Here is a 20923-nt window from a genome sequence, read left to right on the forward strand (position 1 = left end):
GATTTCCCTTTTTCCTCCACATTTTTTTTAGGGGGGGGGGGGCACAGATTAATGCCATTCCTTTTCATTTTGTTGTACAAAGACGATTTGAGAACGTTAAACAAATGTTCCAAGAGGACATACATATTTGACTTAATGACTTTATTACACAAAAGTAGTTTGAGTGAGTCCATTTTTTTTTTATTACAAAATAAGAAATGACAAAAGACAATGTGAAAACATTGAAGGAAGATTAAGTTTTTTTTCTTTTGCTGATATGATGAGTCAAATAAAAACACATTGCTGATGAACAAACTGCAACTAAGTCAACAATGATGTCATCCGTCATGTGACAGTCAACGTCACTCGCTGGTTTCAAACGTCACAAAAGTCAAGGTCCCGCCTCTTAATTTATCGTCTGGGAATAGATTATCGCTGAAATGATTCTATTTACACTATTTGATTATCTTTACTGCAGTGCTTGCGTGTATAAAGCCTGGGTGACGTCACATCTCCGGGCGACTTATGATAGGCTTTTTCTTTTTTTACTTTCCGACCTCGTCAAGCACCTTCCGGTTGAGTTCTGCGCGCATCCGGTGCTCCTCCGTGCGCGCATTGTGGATCATGTTTCTCAAGAGGTGAAAGGTCAGGTCGATGGAGAGCGGCGCGAACTCTCTGCGCATCTTGAACTTCGGCTCTTCGTCGTTCACGTCATCATCATCATCATTCTCCTCCTCCTCCTCCGGCGTCCCCCTGAGGATGAGTCGCGGGACGCCGAAACTGAGCAGACGGGCGGCGGTGACGTCCCCGCCGGTGGCCGCCCTCAGGTGCGTCGGGGCCGGCTGCGGTGTCCGCAGGCGGCCGGCGGCGGCGGCGGAGGCTGGAGGAGGAGGGAGGAGCGCCGACAGGAGGAGCGACGACAGGACGAGCAAGGACCGACACTGCATGTCTGCGCGCGCACACAAAACCATAATTCATTGGGTCAAGTGCACTCAAGTTACCGAAATGAAAAGTCATTGAAGGTATTCAAATGTGGTTCCGCCAAAATAAAGTTAACTCAGGCTCAAAGTCTCATTTGCTCGGATGGGAAAAAAAGAAGTGAATTCAGAGAAAATTGAGAATTTAAAAAAAAAAGAAAAAAAATGGGAGAAAACCCTTGAAATATTTGGGAAAACCTTGTTAAATATCAAAAAACCTAAAATGAAAAATATGGAAACGATTTTTTTTTGTCAACTATATGGTGAGACTTAAGTAATCAAAAACTAATAGCTGAAAAATAAATAAATAGGTGTTTGTCATTTACTCACACAAAAAACTAAAGACAAATACATTCAACTTTTCAAAGTATGAAAAAAAGAAAACCTTAAAACATGATTTGGTGGAGACTAAAACCAAAACATTTTAAAACATTTTGGGACAGAAATTACAAAGTTTACCGAAAAAAAGGTATAATGAAAAGAAAATATAAAAAATTTAATTACAAATGGTGAGAACATGAAAAAAATAATCTATTTGGGAAAATCAAAATAAATGAATAAAAATAACTGAAAAAAATTACAAGCACGACCAAAAGCGACACAAAAATGTAGGTAGTTTTCAAGCATGTACCTAGTTTTAATATCTCAGCAAAAAAAAAAAAGATCATATCAACTCTTGCCATTTTGAATCACTATACAAATAAAACATTCGTAAATGTTTTGACTTTCGGCTTCAGAATGCATGAAATCCAAAGTATTTAACTAACTTTCACCGCATATATTATTTACATGGTACAAAGTTGTATAGAATCGACATGCATGTTTTTAAGGCAAGAAGGTGCCAAGAAATCACAAATATTTAAATTCTATAGTAAAACTTTACTTGATTAAATTATGGTATTAAATGTGGGGGCAAAAAAAAAAAAAACCTTACTTGTGTTCCTCGTGCAGGCTCAGGGTTCCGCTGAGCGTCGTGTGCGCGCAGGATGGAGACGACAGAGTTTTTATACACACACTCCGTTACGTCACTGGCACTAGCTATCACACCCAAACACACATTTACACGCTCAAGCACCCACAAGTGCATTTTCATACAAGGGCGCGCGCGCACACACACCTTCAAATAAAGTCACACTTTTATTGTGCCTAAACATTTACATAAGTGCACTTACAAGAGAAATAAATGTTTTTTCAGCAAGCTGTGTGTGTATGTATACATGTATTTAATGGGCTTTTTTTGTATCGCTGCAAAACCTATTTAAGATAGATCATTTTTTATTTAGTCACAATTAGCTTTGCCTACATATTCACAATGGCAACAATTTTTCAAGAAAGTTTTTTTTTTAATTAGGAAAGAACTAAAAAGGGCTTACACAAAGAACTAAACTTGTAACACTGTTGTTCAACGCTTCAGTGACACACCAACCAGGAAGTGGATGTTTGTGAGTGTGATTTCCATAATTGTGTTAAATGTGTCATCCAGTCATTGAGCGATGAGTCAGCCTGGTCAAGTCTATTGTCGAGGAGCCGCAGTATGATTCGAGCAACAACAACAACAAACAAAAAACAAACAAGATGGCGCATCACAAGGTGTTGGCCTTCCAGGTCAAGTAGGAGTTCCAGGCCACAGCCACCACCTGCACCACAGCCAACCTGAGAGCGTCACAAACGTCTTCAGATTCAAAACTTTCACTTGGGTAACAAAAAATGAAAACATTTCAATACAATTCCCCTGAAATTGCCCAATAGGGGGGTACATTTATCTGAGAAGAGACTAAGGGCAAAGTGGACACTGTGGCGTATACTACTGCAGCGTCCAGAGCTGAGGCACAGCAACGGGATCCACTAACGTTAGCATTTGTGTCTGTTTGTGGGAACCAAATTTTATCCGACAGGAGAATGAGGGCAGAGTGGAGACTGCGGACTGTAATACGGCAGCTTGAAGAGCTAACGCACAGCATCGAGCGCCGCTAACATCATAATGTGTCTTTATTTGTGTGAGTAAAATCGGATCCAAGAGGAGACTGAGGGCAAAGTGCAGCAATTTGGAGACAGTGGAGTATGAGACCGACCTGTGTTGCAGTGGGATGAAGTAGAAGTTGGCCATCTGCACCGGTGGCCATAGCTGACACACAAAATACACACAAACACCAACAAATGTCACAAAAACGCATCAAAACAAAAATGAATTGTATAAAATCAATGGAAACTTACATAATAGTTTGAGATAAGCGCGTCTGTGTAGTCCTGTGAATACATCACAATAACAACATGAACACACACATATGCACACGCGCATGCGCAGTGCACGCGTCACGTAGTTGAAGGTCACAGCATGTAAAAACGCAAATGCCAAGTTGAGCATGCAAGCCTTTGCTATCAGAGTAAAACATGTTTCTAATTATCATCCGACACATTTTTGCACTTATCTCCATGCGGCGTCGCAGACGTCAACGTGATTTGCGGAACGTGGCCAATATTACAATGTGGCGCTTGAAACGCTGCGTTCGAGGCCACGCCGCAACAAAACCTATTGTGTCATACTCTACTGTTTCTAATATTTTGACCCCACCGGAGGGTTCAAACGATACGAACAGCAGTAATAAAGTTGGCATTATTGTGTTTGTACTGTCAAAAAGTTAATTATTTCACATGTGCCGCTCTGCTTTCGTTACAGCCAAATGGGGATAGCAAAACAAAACAAAAGTTGTCTATGGGGGAATCGCCTTATCATGGGAACATTACTGCTAACTACTGGACCGGAGTGGAACATGTCATGATTTTTTAGCCAGTTTCTCACCAACTGACTCTCCACTCTCATTGGCTGACGCCCACGTCACTCACCAGGTCAGGCCCCTCCTTTTGAAGCCATCTTTAGTCACAGATACTACAGGACAAGGGAGGATGGCGAACCAAAGTGGGCAAAAATAATACCTGCACTTCACACGCACGTTAGCAAAATCAACATTTAACGGATGACTCGACTAGTCGATGGGATAACCGATAGAATGCTCGATTCTAAAAATAGTAGCAACCTTACGCTGTGGTGAAAAAAAGCTTGCGCGTGGTGTTTGGCAGTTACTTCATAATGCGCATTACCGCCACCTGTAGGACTGGAGTGGAACTAGTTTAGAGTTTTCTTTGTGGAATCTCAGCAGAGGACATTTTCTCCCACGGGGAGAGTGCGGCACCGACATTATGGCCGTAAATATCTCAGGCCAACGGCAGCAGCAAAGTGTGTCCAATTCCAATAGTGCGAGTGTGTGCGTGCGTGTGTTTGATCAGCATCCGCTCTGTCATTTGTTTTGTGTCCTGCGTGACATCACCAGTCGGCCGCCCCGCCTCCCAGCGTCAATAATTGAGCGGAGCAGTGTTTGAACGGCTAACGCGCACGCAAACACACGCACGCATTTTGCGCGCGCCGACACTTGCACTTTGGATGGAATGCTCGCAGTTACTTTGGTTTCTTCGGTGTGATTACAAAGACGAAGTGTGACGTGGACAGATAAGCAAAAGTGTGATGATGAAAGGAGCTCTGCATGTTCTCCGTGAAGAACAGACAAAATGTCCCCTTGATAAAAGATATAATATCCATATTGCGTCTGACAACACATTTTTGTTAATACAACACATCATGTAAAAAAAATACAATATGCGTCTTGTACTGGATTTGTACTTTGAATTTGTTGTCCATAGAAGGTAGGTTATGATTCACGCGACAGAAAGTTATGCTGCCGTGTGTGTGCGTGCGCGTTCGATCGAAATAAATACGATTGACATTGATGAAAAGTCTCACCCGGCGCAGCTTGGCGACGTTCTGCCGCACGCTGAGCCCGTTCAGAACGCCCGACAGAGCCAGGAAGGCACCCAAGAAACACGGAGCGAAGCACAACTGGACACACAAGATAGAATCCATCATTTCTGAAATATTTGAATATTTCTCGCTGAAACCCAGCGTTGCGGGACCTTCTGACCTGATCGATCATCATCTTCTTCATGGCCGCACTCTTGCTTCCTCCCGCCACCAGGCGGTCCAGAATTTTGTACCAGCTGCCGACGACCGGGCCCTTCAGACAGGAAGTATTTGTCAAAATGTCAACGGCTGTGCAAATCACTGTACTGATTTTCAAATTGTCAACTATATAGTCCACTAGTTTAAATATTTTTAAAAAAATATCTCTGGAAGGGATTAGGAAACTCACCACAAAGAAAAATCCAATGCTCATCATCTTGGCTGTGCGGCGCACGTCGTGTCGAGCGAGTCCGCGTCGTTCGATCAGTTGCTGCGAGATGATGTCGCCCACGCCCACCAGGGAGCCTGCACAAACGCACACCAGCCGCCATGTTTACCGACGTTAAAATATTTGGTGACAGCGTACCGAAGAAATACATGATCATGCGTACTCGCTTGCCCTGCCTCATCAGGATTTTGGGCTGTTTTACTGCCGCATCTCCTCTCGCCTGCCCCGAAAATATTCTTGATGGGGCATCTATGGACTCCATCTTTGGAAATGTGTTTGAATTGGTTTGGACATCTTAACGTCATAAAATCATGGAGTGTGTGTACATGGGTGTTTGTGTGAGTATATAATATGAAATGTAAAACAGGATTCTTAAAAACAAACTCAAAAGGTTTGGTTGGAGCACAGATGTAAGATACAATGGCGCCATCGAGTGGTCAACAGGTGAACTGCACGAGGACTGTTCTATTCCCAATAAAAATCCAAAACATTTCTGTCAAAGTAATTCGGAGTCGCTAAAGAAGAATATGACTTATACTTGTAGGTTGAAAGATTACATAATAATTACATAGTACATATACTATATAGTCAAAAGTATTGGGACATCGACAGGGAGTAGATATGGCACTGTTTGCAGATAGAAAAGTTCCCAGAGGTTTAAAATTGAGGTTTCAAGCCAGCGGTTGGGAATTAAGGTTTTAAGACAGAAATTTGATCTAACGTTTGGGGTTTAAATTAGGCCGGGAATCAAGACAAAGTTAGGGTTTCAAGCCTGGGTAAGGTTTTTAAGTGGGGTCTGAAGTAAGGGTTCAGGTTTCAAACCAGGATTTTTGAAATAAAGACTTTCCATAAAATGTTTGGAGTGTATGAAGTGGGGATTGGTGCGGTGTCCGATTTCTGATTGATTGATCGATCAATTAAGAGCTGTGTGACAATATTTTTGATCCTTGGAGCGAAAATGTTGATTTGTGCCACTCAACGCCATCGTGTACAAACGTGCGTGTGACGTTCAAAGTTCTTTGCTTCTGTTGACTTTTGTGTCATTAACGACACACAAGCCCAAAGTTGAGGTGAAAGTCAAGTTTGTGTGGTGGGCTCTGACCGGCGGTCACAATCTGCACCGTCCAGGGGCGTCTTGCCATCAAGGCCTGGTAGGACCGCCACAGGCCCGCCATCCTCACTGTCACACCAAACAACACAAACAACAATAACTCCAACATTGTCATCAACAAATGAGACTGGGAAAAGAACTCAGATCCAGTTTAGTGTTATCATCTATACACATACATAAATCTTGAGTACTCAGTCAAATCTTCATATCAAAAGATATTTCAGCTGTCATGGATGTCGAAGTGTGATAGCAGTGTAACCCTAAACTACTCAGAATACTTTATTGCTTAAGTGAGGACAAACGTGATTCCACTCAAGTCAAAGAATGCAAATAAGTGACGTGACGTCGTTTATTCAATTTACTTGCTAGGCTGGAGATGAAATGCATCCATCGTCACAATGTGAGCAATTTACTACAACTATAGACAAATATTGCGCAAAACCATGATTTAACAAGAGTGGATTGCTGTGATTCCGTAATTGTTTGAAAAGATACACGACGCCGAATGACAGAGCGGTTACCAAAGGAAAGTGGGACGATGTCGCCGGCCCGTGACAAACGAGTGCGTTTGCAAAAAAAAACAATGCATCCACTTTGAAATGTTTGCGTTTCTGAATGACATGTGGGCGTCACGTGCCGCTCCAGGTACTTTGAAACGTCAGCCCGCTTGAAACGAGAGCGGAACAAGCGGGAATTCTACGACAGCAAACTTTCATGTTTCGGTGGTCGCTCGAAATGCTTATATGAGCACAAAATCGCGATTCTGCTGACTGCGTTTTGTGATAAAAGCAGTGAAACGTTTACGTACGTACCTGCTTCTGAATCAGCCTCACTCCGAGCAGGCTTTATGATGCGTTCATTTACCTTCACCGGCCCACGGAAAAATCGTACGTATCTCCCTTGAAAGATTACACTTACATTTAGTTGTAAAATAGTTTAAAAAATAAATAAATAAATAGTACAACCAAGTCGTCAGTAGCTTATTCCGACAACTATAGCAACTGCACATTAACCATGAAAATAACTCGAAAACGTTCAAGTAAAATGACGTAATTAGCTGCCAAAAACGAGCAAAACCGCAAACATGAGGGATAATGTATTCATGTGCGCCAGGGTTGACTATTAAATGCACGACCGCCACAGAGATAATCTCCTACTCTATTGAAGGCCACACGCGAAGGAAGCTTTTGTCACTTCCGCCCTGTAAAACGCAAACAGGAAGTGTTCGGCACCCTGGTGGACAATACCTCACATTTTAGACCAAAAGATAACGGGCTTTTAAAACCAAATTCAATTTTGAGTTTAACACGAATGAAACAAAAATATTAACAAGAAATATTTTATTTAACCAACACTCCATGAGGGGCACGTTCCCTTTCAAGTGCGCAGTGGAGCGGAGCAGATGAAATGCAGCCTCACAAAAAAAGAAGGCCATCATATGAAATCGTAACATTTGTCGGGATACGAGGCTGTAAAGTCACAGTCAGTCAATTATAAAATAAATTAAAACATTCAAAATGGCTGACACACAGTTGAGGTTTAGATTTAAATCCAGAGAATAGAATAAGAAGTTTAGCTATCTTTGCTCAATGATACTGGTTAAAATGAACAGCAGCAGCATTAACACCACTGACACTCATTTTGTAACGAAAGGTTTCGTTTGGCTGATGAGAGGTTGCAAATTACACAAATATAATGAACGGCACCATAAAATACATTCAGTATATAAAAAGTAAACCAAAAACAAATAGTTTTGTAATTCAAGTACAAAGAATTTTTTTGTAATTCTTAGAGGATGTCCGCACCATAATGTCCTTAAAGTACTATAAAATGGGCAGGGGTAAACACTGAATGAAGTGACAGAAACATGATCACGCAACACAAACGTGCGTACAGTCGGAACGCTTCTGTCAACGCAACCCGGAAGTCGTAAAAGCTGCTCCACTAAAACAAATAATCCGGGGTAGCTATGGTTACATCAAAGACATCACTTTTTTCATAAACTACTGTCGAATCCACGTGGTTTTAGTGGGAAAAAGTGTAAATGCTCAGTGGATTTAAAAAAAAATGGGGCTCCTTCTGATGTAGCTTTGTAGATAGAACATTAAATAGATAAAGATCAAGATGTCCCTTTTTAAAGTCAAAGGCTCTTCGTCAGATGAAAATAAAACATGAACACATTACTGGTAATGAAAGAAAATCAAGTATTTGTTGGCACGAGTGTTTGTTCTGTGGACCTGGGAGGCTCAGCGATGTTTTGTTTTCGCGTCTCGTCACAAGTCCACCCCGTCGTCACTTTCGCACCAGTCCGAGGGAGCGTCGGTGCCGAAGTAACGATCGCCAAAATTACCTTCGAGGCAGACAAGATGTGACAGCTTTAAAGGGGGCATATCATGCAAGGGTGAGCCAGTGAAATACGCTTTCCTGCTATTAGCAACCAGTCACTCTAACCACAACCCTGTCAGACGCGTCTTTATTTTAAAAAATGAGATCGTTTTGTTTTTGTGTGTGTTTCGCACCGATGCCCGGGATGATGTGGAACTGGTGGTTGACCTCCTTGTCCACGGCCGTGGTGATGACGCGCACTTTGGGGAAGGCGTAGGCCACCGAGTGGACGCCCGTCTCCGCCATGAGCAGCGACAGCAAGAAGATCTTGTTCTCGGCCACGTCGTGGTCCTTTCAACATCGACAGCGTCAACTTCAAACATACTCTCGGAAATGCACCAAATCTTTCGCAGCATTCATTTATTCATCGACAGCGCGTTCCCTTCCGACTCCTCGCTAATGTTTCTTTTGAGAGGCGCAGGTGCTTCCCCCTGCAGTTCCGGAGCGTGAATGACAACGGGCGTACCCACCAGCAGAACTCTGACGGCCATGAGCGCAGCGGCCCCGGTGGACACGGTGCTGTCCATCAGGATGACAAAATCCTCACTGATGTCTTTGGGCAGCCGCAGATAGTGCAGCTACACTCGCGACACACGAGACATTTATTTGTCATAAATATCTTACTGAGCAGTAGAATATAACGGCGGTCGAGAGGCGGCGCACCTCAGGTTCGCCCGTGTCGAGGTTGGTCTGGATGAGGATTTTCCCCAGTCGGATGTCTTTGCACACGGCCGTGAGTGCCGGCTCCATGGTCTCGCCTGCCCTCAGGATGGACACGCCTGTGATCTAAACGACAACAACACACTCAACAATACATCAGATGATATTATACTGTATAGAAAATCTTACGCACTATAAAGATTTACTTCATGTATTTTAATCTCCATAGAAATGACTAGAAATGTGTATCCCTGTGAATTTTTGTTTTTCTGTATGTGCCTGAAGAGTAATTTGTTGGTTGTACCACATTATTAACACAAGCGTATGCGTGTGAATATTGCTGCTGTGACAATTTGATTTCTCTCACGGGACGCACGAAGTATCTCCCTTCGCATAATGAAGAGAACGCATAATGAAGAAAAGAGACTCACTCGTTTACCGCTCAGCCTCCGGCCGTGGTAGACGCCACCCTGAGGCGTCTCCACGGATACGGGCTGTAACCGAGAAGAAGTAGTAGTAGTTATCCCTGCTGGTAAACCGTTAAATGAAGACACTTAAGAAAACAAACGCAGACCTTGAGGGGCAGGAAGGAGAGGGCGTGTTCGATCAGGAGCCTCATTAATCTTTTGGAGTAGAAAACAAACGCGTCGCGGTTGGTCTCCTTGTTCCTAATGAAGCGATGACAGAGCGGGTAGTAAAAATAACAAAACCCGAGCTCAGTTAGGCTCATCACCGGGTTACCTGATGATGGTGTGCATGCCGCGCACCTGCGGCGTGCTCTTCAGGACGCTCAGAGTGTCGGGTAGAGGCTGACCTTGGTGAGCCGACGCCAGAGCAGACCTGCAAATCAAATCCCTTTGATTGACGTGTAACAAACAAGCCGCATTGACAGATACTCTAATGAAATAATCCGTTGATCCATTCGTGAGGTACTCAGAAGAAAATCAGTCTAATGTAAATGCAATGGTCACTTTTTTTTTAGGGGGTAGGCAATGTAAATACTGCCAGTGCCATCCCCATTAATAATCTGCAAATATTTCTTACATTCATTGAGCCGTTTTTTTCCCCCTTGAAATTAGTTATTAAAATGTATTCTCTATTCACTCCTTTAACTATATCAAATTAAATAATTAGTTGATTGAGTTATTGTAACTGATGTAATTTAATTTACTTTCATGACATAATTGCTCAATTGTAATAGAAGTTCCTTCTAAATAATTTAATTTAAAAATAACTAAAAAGAATGATACATAATTTACATATATATATATTTTTAAATAGCTCATCTACGAATAAACTCACCAATCTGTCCCAAAAAAAAAAAAATATCTCCCCTTAAGCACTGAATTTTGCCCACTTCTGCCATAAAACAACAAATATTTTTTCTATCAGCACCAGCAGGTGGCGCTGAGTCCCTTCCAATGCAAGCCTATCAGACTTCCTATTTTTAATAAAGCAGACAGAGCCAGAGACCAAAAAGCATTTCATATGCACTTGGAAAGGATTTTAAATTGTGACAAATATTCATAATATGTCTCGTTAAACGATAATAATAATTCAATTCATTCACAGGCACCTTTTTGGACAAACAAGCACACCATACAAATGAAGAAAACAAGCACTACAAAAAAAGGAAAAGCACAACAACAACATAAAAAAAAAAAAAAAAAAAGTTAAAATTTCAAATAATATAAGCAACGGTCAGCTGTTAAAGTGAGCTAGCGGTCCGCAGTACATTTGTTGTTAGGCTAAATTTGACAAGTGTTAGTGATTCCGTATTACAACGATCCCAACGGTTCGCTTTTTTTGCAACAACAAGCAGTTAAAGCGGAATGTCACTGACCACGTCATTAGGAACGACTCAACGGTATGACATCCAATACGAGAGCAGCTCTTGCATGTACTGCATGTGATCTCATTAGTACCTAATCGAGTGTCCAGCGAGTGCCGCTGCTTTAAGCCACCAACCGCTGGATGGCGTTCGCCACACAGCAAAAAGGGAAACAAAAAAAAAGCACGCAAGCTGCGTTTGTTCTAGCAAGTCGCAGGCGTGTGGAAATGCACGGCAAACAAGGTCAGAGTGCAACAAGGTGCCTCACATATCCCAGCGCAGCTTCCCCTGAAGGAGGGTCGTGTGACAGGAAGTGCCGATGCGCATTGGAGAGAACAGAAGAAGAGGGGAAAAAGTCAATAAAACAGCCGACAGCATCGCAGCTGCGACGCTCACTGTGGATTTTATTGTTGTTGAAATGACGATCTGAGTCACACTGCTCATTCGCACTTCAAAATGAAAGCCTTTCATTTGAAAGAACACCTCAATTTGCTGTATGGGAGACAGTATAATGTTAAATAGGAAGAATTTGACCTTGAAACAAAGTCTTCAAGTGTTACATGGGATTTCAGAGGACACTTGTCGTTTGAAAGGGTGTTTAAATTTGAAAGTTGGTCTGCGTTCACGCTGAATTTTCCTTTTGAAGCAAAGTAGTAGCTAGGAAGGACGTTTGTGTTCATGTTGAAAGCCTTTAAAGGAAAAGGCTTAGTTTGAAAGGATTTGATTTTTCATTTTCATGTGAAAAGCTTTTCTGAGATGGGGTTTCAGCGACGGAGGTGATTTAGTTTGAAAGTGAGTTCAATGTAAGCTAGTTAGTAGTAGTAGTAGTCGTAAACAGAGTTGTACCTCACAGTGATCTCCCGCTGGGACGGTGACACAGCATTCAGCCACGCGGGGCGGGAGGGCCGTGCACGTACAGGAAGGACATAGACACACGCGCACACACACAAAAGTGGTGAAGTCGCCTGCATTCAGTCAACACAAGTGTGTGTGTGTGTGCGGGTGTGAGTGTGCATTAGTGGACCACTCACGAAGATTCTTAAATCAGGCCACCGAGCATTTGCATAATCAAGCCTCGTGTAATATTTGTTGCAGTCATTTAGCCAATTTTCTTTCCTACTGTAAGTATTCATCTTCATTCATCTCTTTAAATAATTGGTGTAATTTATTGTATTGAAATAAGAAATATTAGGCAAAATGTTATATACAAGATCAACATTATTTTTAAATAGTTGTTTACTTAATCATAATGAAATGATTTATAAAAGTTACAACATGAGAATGAATTTTATTATTGAATTCAATTTGACAAATTCTGCACGCACATTTGAACTCTATTAACCCCATTGACAAATGACATGGAAAGCCAATTAGCCAATCAGAAGCCTGAAAAAAGTCACTTCTGGAAAAGCCACAACCAGAACAATAGCGACTCCAAATATTTGTATTTTTTCACATAAATAAATAAAAAGGCTAACAGCCGCCACATTCCCACCAAGTGATCCAGTACACCTGAAGGCTTGAAAGTATAAAATGCTAAATGACGCTAGCGGACCTCAAAGCACGCCGGCAACAAAGTGAACAATACAATAACGGAGGATCTCTTTCTCCTTGCTTATGTCGTAGCAAACAGAACGAGCAAGAACGGACACCAACAAGTTTAAGGCTAGCGATCTGTTCCTTTACTCAACGAACGCACAGCCTCTTACAAGCCACACCAAGCATTCCAGGAAGTCCACTCTCATCCTTGGAAGCGTGAGGACAATCGCACCAACGACAGGACATATTCTCCTAAAAGGAATTCACTGGTGTAAACATGTTTTCGTACATTACACAACCAGGTCGGAATGACCCCTCTCTGCTGTCCGTTCATATTAATTCATTCTACCGTATATTCCCTCCCTTTTGGAGAGGTTGCTTCTGATTGGTGGCGTGAATGCAGTCCCAACGTGATTGTTTTCATAGGTTGAGTTCTGATAATCAAGAATTAAACAAGGCTTGCCTTTTGTGAACATACACCAACCAGAAAGTATCGATGAACCTTTTCAACACAAGAAAAGGTGTCCTCAAGTGTACTGTACTGCTTGGTGGAAATAGGTCTTATTATTGGTTGTGAAGAATATTTGGCATTACCTTCTCCAGCTGACTGTGAACGTGCTGAACGATCAAATCCAGCGCCACAAAATTGTCGCCGCCTGTGGCCGGACACAATGGGGGGTTAAGATCAGGTCCCGGGGTCCCGTTTTAAAAATCACTAGGTAACCGCGAGTCGAGCGGAGCGGACCTCGGGGCACCACGATGTCGGCCAGCTGCACGGTGGGCTCGATGTACCGCTCGAAGGCCGGCTTGACGAACTTGTTGTACTGCCTGATGATGCCGGCGATGTCCCGCCCGCGCTGCGACACGTCCCGCTTCAGCCGGCGCGTGAGCCGAATGTCGGAGTCGGTGTCCACAAACACTTTCATGTCCAGCAGCTGGCCACACAAATACAAAGAGCGGCATTGCGGGAGAAATTAGAAGAAAATTGCATCTAATCGAAGCAAGAAAAAAAAAAAAAAAAAAAAAGATTTAGATGTTGCTTGTTGGTATACGGGAAGTAATATAGTTTACTTATGCTTGAGTAATAAGTGTCCACTTTTGTCTCTTTAAAGTCATCCTGCCACCCAGCAAAAATAAATAAATATATCAAAAAATAAATGTGGAGACAACAAATTCTGACAACGATGATGAAGAATAAAATTGAAAAAAAAAAGGAGGTATTGAGGGCGGCCAGATGAAAAGGCACTGTCGTGTGATTTGGACCAGGGTGCGCGTATAACTCAGTCGCACAATGAGCCGAGACCGTCGCGCCTCCTGCAAATCTGAACACCCCACCTGCCACAAGATGGAGACCATGAGGAGCGAGACCCGCTTAAGAACATCTTACAGGCTTCCGACCATTTTCTTGAGTTAATTAGTGACATGTGATGAAGGGTACTGTATTGTGAGGTGTTCCTAATATTCTGGCCCAAGAGTTGCCTTCAACACCGCTGCAAAGTAATCTAACCTCAATATATTTAAATTTGCAGTGTAACTCCTTGGACCAACAGCACGGTTGAACTCGAGGTTGGCGTGAGTGTCTTAAAGTTGTCATTGACTTAGACAAAACCAAACAAAATATTCAACGATTGTCTCGCGCTCATTGGACAGCGCAAGCGTACCTAATGAAGTGGTGGACGAGCGTGGTCGCCACCTCCCAGAAGTGCGCCTCATTAGCATAGCACACTCCACTGCCATCGATGTGACAAGGACGGACGTCCGCCAAACGCCATTCATCACCGCCCACACACGGGTCGTTATTAACTGTGACGGCGGACGATCCCGTGGGAGACCGTCGGCCTTATCGCTACGGTCCAGCTCACACGGCCACACACGCAACAGCGCGGTGTGGCAGCACACACTAAAAGAAAGGGAGGGAGCCCTCACTAAAAACAAAACAAACCTTCAGCAGTTCCTTGTTGGCGAAGGCCAGGATGCCCTCAAAGATGACAACATTGGCCCCGTACACAGTTTTCTGTAAAAAATAAATAAACAAACACAGTAGTAAGAAATGATTTTTTTTCTGTTCAAAATAACACAAAGACATTTGTATAGTTTTGGTCCAAAATAATACAAAGAAATATTTTTTATTAAAATAATTCAGAAATTGGGTTATTTTCTACTAATATACAAAGAAATGTGTGTTTTCTTTCCAAAACAGTACAAAGAAATGTAGTTATTTGCTTTTAATGCACATGTTTTTTTGGTTTGTCTATTAGAATAATACAAAAAAAGTCAAAATTTTCTAATTAAAAAAAAAAAAACAATATGAATTTCTTTGTACGGTTTAAAAAATACAAATGTTCTTTCCTGTCCAAAACAGTACAAAGGAATGTATTTCATGTTAAAAACAATACAAAGTGTTTTCTGTCAAAAAAATTGCATGGAGAAATTAGTCAATTTATGTAAAATAAATTTCATGTTTACTAGTTACTTTGCAAAGACATGATTTGTGTATTAGACCGCGTACCTAATTAAGTGGCCAGTGTGTATACGCATATATCAGGGCCGCCTTACAATTACTAGTCGTACCATGTGCCCAAACTTGCGTATTTTTTCTAGATACGAGGTGTCGCTGGGTCATTTGTTTTCCTCTCTAAGTTGCGAGCGAGCTTCCGATAACGCTCAATCCTCGAGTGAGAAGAACAAAGAAAACGGAAAACATTTAAGCCACAGTCGCTGATGCGCTCTTAGTTGTTCATTGAGCGGGACAAACAGTCAAACGCGAATACAAAATGAGAACACCGCACACAAGGAGCCAATACGAAGGACTCTGGCTTCTGACATCACTTGTGAGGCCACACCCCTTAAAAGCACAATACAACAGTTCTTTCAGTAATTGTACTTTTAAAAAACAATTTCCTTGCTTTTCTCTTCTTTCTTCTGTTTCTATGCAACACAGAGCTACGTAGTTACGAGCTTCGTCACAGCACCAAATAAACGTTAGTCAAGTTACCACTGTGCACGGCTTTTTGAGTAAATTCTGCTAACGAGAATAAAAGGCACAAAGACTTTAGCTTCAAAGACAAAATGGAGGGGAGGGCGCGCCACCGTCAACAGCCAGCTTCTCCAACAGTGTCGCGTGGATGTCGATAAAGCTGACCAACGACGCGCAGCGCGGCCGAGGCAAAACGGCCGGCGCTTTATGTGAATTGTAAAGAAACCCATGAGTGTTTATCGATCGCTTGATTTAGTATGTGTGCACGCGTGTGCCCGCGTCCTCTCCTCACACGTGATTTAGTGCGTCGTCTGCACGCTCAAGTGTGGCCGCTCGAACTACACTGAAGTTGCTGATGGACCACAGGAGGAGGACGGGGGGGGGTGTGCAGCACCCTTGAGGGGAGAGATGGGGGTTGTTACAGGCTTTTAATTACCAGCAGCCGGTGCAAAGCGCCCGTAAAAGGATTTGTGAGCGTGGACAGGCCATTTCCCATGAGGCTTTGTGCCTTTCAGCCATGAAATTACATCGCCAAGAAATAGAGAGCAGTTGTCGCTGCCGGATTGCTTCCTGAGCGCGCGCGGTGCGGTGCGCTTTGTGCTAACGTTCTGATAATTAGCACATTAGCGCGCACAGTTAGCACATCAATGGAAGAGGTGATGTTGTTGTGCTTTTAATTATGTACAGCTAGTCGGTGACATGCCGGGTAGCAATGACGACGATACTGCAAGTGATTATTAAATAAAAACGGACATTGTTTTTGTACATGGAGTCAGTCATAATGTAAAGAAGTAGCTTTAGCCAACACAATTAGTCTTTGCACTCACTCTTGCCTCGTCTGTTTTTACATCAAAATTGTCAATTTTAACAGATCTTATTTTTTGAGTCACACGCCGCCAACAGGATACAAAAGATCTGTTGAAATTGAAAATTTGGACATAAAAACATTCAATGAAAAATTACAAAATTAAAATCTGACATAGAACTTACAATTTATCTGATATATTTGGATGAAAAATTTGAAAACAATTAAACTGTCCAAAATTTAAAAGAAAATGATTTGGAAATAGAAATAAAAAAAACTAACAAAAATTTCAATTTTGACAAAAAGTTAAAGAAGATGAAAATTTTGACAAAAAAAAGACCAAAAATGGGAATTTAAAAAAAACATTTTGAAAACATTTTTAAATTACAAATTCGACAAAAGGACATTTTTTTACCATTGTCACAAAAAAGAAAAACATTTCTGATGAAACATCATAACAAAACTGACAATTTTGACAAAAAATGCCTAAAACATTCAATGTTGAGGGAAAAAAAAAAATCATGATGAAAAATTACTACAAGTGCAATAATCTTGATGACAAATGAACAAAAATATTTAAACATTTAGATGGGGGGGAAAAAAAAAACAAAAAAAAAAACGATTCTCAGTCTTGAATCACTTTTGACTTGAACCTAACTTGCTGTGGACAGTGTTTCGCTGTGAAAAGTAACAACAAACGTGATGACGTACCCATTCTTTGCGTCTGCAGTGAGATGTGAAGTCATACACGGGGACTTTGATGCTTTTTCCTTTCTTCAGCTTTCGCAGGACGTTGACCAACAGCTCAACGTCGAAGGCGTCGGGGTGGTCAAAGTTGTACTCGCTCTTCGCCGCCAGCTCCTGTTCTTCTTTGTTGAGTACCTTGTGAATGCACAGACAACTGTGATACCATCTCATTGCTTATTTTCCCCCTCTTTTAAAAAGATTTTCATGGTCTAATTTTTTACATCACAAAAACATGGCATTTGAACAGCCGTTGAGTACCTTGTAGAATGAGTCCATGGAGAGCAGAACCACCCAGGGAATGTCTAGCGCCTCAATGATCTTATTGGCTACTGTTGTTTTCCCAGAAGCACTTCCTCCACACAGACCTAAGGGAAGGACCGCATTGGCTTGAACGGAAACATATTACCATGCCCGTCTAGGGGTACGGAAAGACTCTCATGGGCTTGAACAGAAACTCGTTAGCTTCCTGCCTGTCCAGGCATACAAGTAAACTAACATGGACTTTAAACGGAACCTGATTAGCTCCATGCGGAAGATTTATTAGCTTGAATGTGAAGTGATTAGCTTCATCCCCATCTTGGCATATGGGAGTTTAATATGGCTTTTTTTTTTTTTTTTTTTTAAAGATGTGACTACAATTTTTTATTATTATTAAAGAGCCTAATACTTCTTTTCAATTGAGTCGTACAGGTTATAGGTCACATTAATGGTGGGGAAAGTTTTGGAACAATTTAGCTTGGTCTCCTTTTATATATATATATATATATATAAAACAACAACCTGGCATTTGAACAAGGGTGTGTAGACTTTTTATATCTACTGTACGTGTCTCACGAACGGCTCGACTGTATTTTGTGATGTTCATGTGTGTCCTGGCTATTGCGATTTTGACCGGGCACACTACGTGCATCTAACCTTCGAAACAGAAGGTAGAATGCAGTCCAAATCTTACTTGTGAATACATTGCTAAAGTTGCTACTGATTGTGCACTGCAAACATTGTCTTTAAGGTTGCCAACGGTTCGATGACGGTGACAGCGTCATAGCAAAGCTGTTTCTAACACTTTTATCGAACAAGCTTCACTCTAACTTCTCCTACCAATGACAAAGGCCTCCTTGAAGGTGGTCCCAGTGACGTTGTACCAAGGGGGCCTGCCAGCCGTGTAGATGGTCCTCTTGTTGGTCCTCAGCAGCGGGGGCTCCGTCTGGGACTGGCTGGTGGTGCGCTTTTGGGGGGACAACGAGGGTGTCAGGGGGCAGCAGCGAGGTATGCAGCACGGGAGGGCGTCCAGGGAATCTTCTCCACTCCCGCTGATTGAAAATGTGTTTTATTTTTAAATCATGTATATTTGACTTTTAATTAGTAAAAAACAAAATTTTGACAGAAATGGCGTGTGAATGCTGAAGACTGCATTGAAATGCTGTGAAAAAATGTAGAAACAGAATGTGAGACTCAAAGTTCGAATAGGTCAGGAAATGTAGAAGTAATTATGTATTATTTTGGGAATGTTTTTCAATTTTGGAAATTATGGGAACAATTTCCAATTTGTCCTGAACGAGCAGAACAGTTTGATGTTGGAACATTTGATGAAGAAATGTGGAAGTAGTAATTATGTCCCATTGTAATCTATACTTTATATTCTATTCTTCAGCATTCATAGAATAATGAGTGATTTTGAGTGCCTGCTGCCATCAGATATGCCCGATGTGCTCAGAGCGACCCCACACTGCTCCTTTCAGGCATTTATTATTATTTTTTTTAATGGAGCAACTCCAGGTTCCACAAAGCCTTACGTTTAATTAAAAAAAATGTATTAAAATAAGCCTCACTTATTTTTGACCTAACTCCGCTTATGAATGAAGTCAACAACAGTTGGATGATTTCTAAACTTTGTGGGACCTGCTGCCGCTGTTCCTGTGGAGGTAGGACAAGAAATCCGCTCACTTGGGGATCTCCCTCCTAAATAAAAAATAAACAAATAAAAATCCTCCACAGGGTTGTTGCTGTCGGTGCGCTTGAGGGGGAGGGCGGTGGGATGGGGGGCCGACCCTCCCCAGGAATACGCAACGATGCCCGGGAGGCAGCTGACAGGTGGGGCTGCAAGTCGCATGAGTAAGGCTGTCATCACGCGGCAGAACATACAAGAAATCACGGCCCTCCGCTTCTGTGACGTCATCAGGTGGACTCCACAACACATTTATCAAACAACATTTTTAATTGCCAAACAACTTGTCGATATGATGGAAAACAACTATCGATTTTGATGGAAAATGACCAAATGCTATTAGGAATGTACGACACCACTTTTTTTTCCCCAGACAGACACCAGTCCAAGTATTCACTCGAGTTCTCACTGATACCGTTTACAAATAGCGCTACTAATTTTAATACATCAGCGTTTCAATCAACACAATGACGTCATTTTGAACAATGACCTCTCTTTCTTTCTGGCGCACATATGGATTTGCCCATGTCAAACCTTTGTAGCGCCACCTATTGGCGAGGAGGACTTGTTCGATGTCAGACTCTTATTTTATTTTTTTATTTTTGCGGTATCAGAGCCTTCACGAGTACCCGATACCTTGAAATAAGTTCGGTAAAGGACACTCTTCCCTATTAATAATTTCAAAATGTATATATTATTTGGGCCATTCCATTGTCCTAAAAGAAATTAAATCGGGTATCTCGTGTAATACATCCAAAATATAAGCAGCCACTTTGTATATTTGTCACTGGAGCAGCTGTATCCTTTTCTCCTGAAATGGACGTTATAAATACCCAATGACGTCTACTCCCTAACATAGTTTTTGTGTTGTTTATTTTTTTTCTTTTTAAGACGTCACTCTCTTTGTCTTGGTGTCGTCGTTATCTGCTGTTTGGGGAGCTAAGCTACCCGCGTTAGCCTGCTGCTAAGCTCCCCTTTTGCCTCGCCATTTCGGCGTCGCAACGCGGTACAACAAGCACACACACACAAAAAAAGAGTTTCCCACACGCGGCCTGTACCTGTCGGAGCGGGACATGCTTCTATCGCAGCCTTTGCCACCGTCGGAGGGAGAAGGCTGAGGCTGCTGGTCCGGCGGCGTCCCGCTCGACGTGGAGTTCATGGTCACGTTTGCGACCGAAACCCAAACACGGTGACGTAATTACGTAATTGGACGTAGAGCGGGAGCATATTCACTTGTCGTGGGCATTTCGAGGACCACATAACGAGTGATAGAACTTTACACTAGTGAACTTTTACTTCATCTACGGAAAACATGTTTTTTTTTAAATTGCTCAAGCGGTTCATTTACACAATATGCATGTCATTTACTCGTACTTGACAGCAGAATCGGAGTTTTAACAGATCGTTACTCAGCAGTGATCAAATATACAATTCTCTCTAGTGGCCCTGGACGCACCACTGTCAGCCTCGCCAATGCTCCGTTCAATTGCACCAATTTAGTGTCGTAAAAAAAAAAAAAATATATATATATATATATATATATATATATATATATATATATATATATATATATATATATAATAATTATCCATATAATAATTATTCATAAAAGTCGGTAAATTTGATTGATGCAGCACTTTTCAGAGAGGACCCGCAAAATGCTTCACACAGCTACAGAATACAGTACAATTTCCAGTTAATACAAGAATAAAAGTCAAATAAATCA

The 20923-nt window shown here is 41.9% G+C and overlaps 3 protein-coding genes across 11 annotated transcripts; all 3 read right to left on the reverse strand.

The window, feature by feature from the left end:
- Positions 1–51: 51 nt before the first annotated feature.
- uts1 (urotensin 1) lies at positions 52–2009 on the reverse strand. Its single transcript, XM_061753824.1, has 2 exons — positions 1891–2009; positions 52–928 (listed from the first exon to the last, which is right to left on the reverse strand). The coding sequence occupies exon 2, from the start codon at positions 924–926 to the stop codon at positions 525–527; it is 402 nt and encodes a 133-aa protein (XP_061609808.1). The 5' UTR covers positions 927–928; positions 1891–2009; the 3' UTR covers positions 52–524.
- Positions 2010–2080: 71 nt separating this feature from the next.
- mpv17 (mitochondrial inner membrane protein MPV17) lies at positions 2081–7175 on the reverse strand. The gene is made up of 8 exons (XM_061753823.1): positions 7121–7175; positions 6300–6377; positions 5159–5274; positions 4931–5023; positions 4753–4848; positions 3171–3203; positions 3029–3081; positions 2081–2609 (listed from the first exon to the last, which is right to left on the reverse strand). The coding sequence occupies exons 2-8, from the start codon at positions 6370–6372 to the stop codon at positions 2540–2542; spliced, it is 534 nt and encodes a 177-aa protein (XP_061609807.1). The 5' UTR covers positions 6373–6377; positions 7121–7175; the 3' UTR covers positions 2081–2539.
- A 458-nt stretch (positions 7176–7633) lies between these two features.
- On the reverse strand, positions 7634–20386 carry si:ch211-243j20.2 (uridine-cytidine kinase-like 1). Of its 9 annotated transcripts, none has more exons than XM_061753817.1 (15): positions 20256–20386; positions 18351–18562; positions 17511–17617; positions 17217–17387; positions 14666–14737; positions 13469–13658; positions 13318–13379; positions 11453–11472; positions 10095–10193; positions 9928–9976; positions 9785–9847; positions 9357–9479; positions 9164–9271; positions 8828–8984; positions 7634–8658 (listed from the first exon to the last, which is right to left on the reverse strand). In XM_061753817.1, the coding sequence occupies exons 1-15, from the start codon at positions 20354–20356 to the stop codon at positions 8582–8584; spliced, it is 1611 nt and encodes a 536-aa protein (XP_061609801.1). In that variant the 5' UTR covers positions 20357–20386; the 3' UTR covers positions 7634–8581. The 9 variants fall into 9 exon arrangements, with proteins under 9 accessions (XP_061609801.1, XP_061609799.1, XP_061609802.1 ...); XM_061753815.1 differs by having other exon boundaries at positions 9928–10021; XM_061753818.1 differs by lacking the exon at positions 11453–11472 and adding an exon at positions 12031–12047.
- Between the last annotated feature and the right edge of the window lie 537 nt (positions 20387–20923).

The sequence above is a fragment of the Phyllopteryx taeniolatus genome, chromosome 18 (genome assembly GCF_024500385.1).
Source record: "Phyllopteryx taeniolatus isolate TA_2022b chromosome 18, UOR_Ptae_1.2, whole genome shotgun sequence".
NCBI lineage: Eukaryota > Metazoa > Chordata > Actinopteri > Syngnathiformes > Syngnathidae > Phyllopteryx > Phyllopteryx taeniolatus.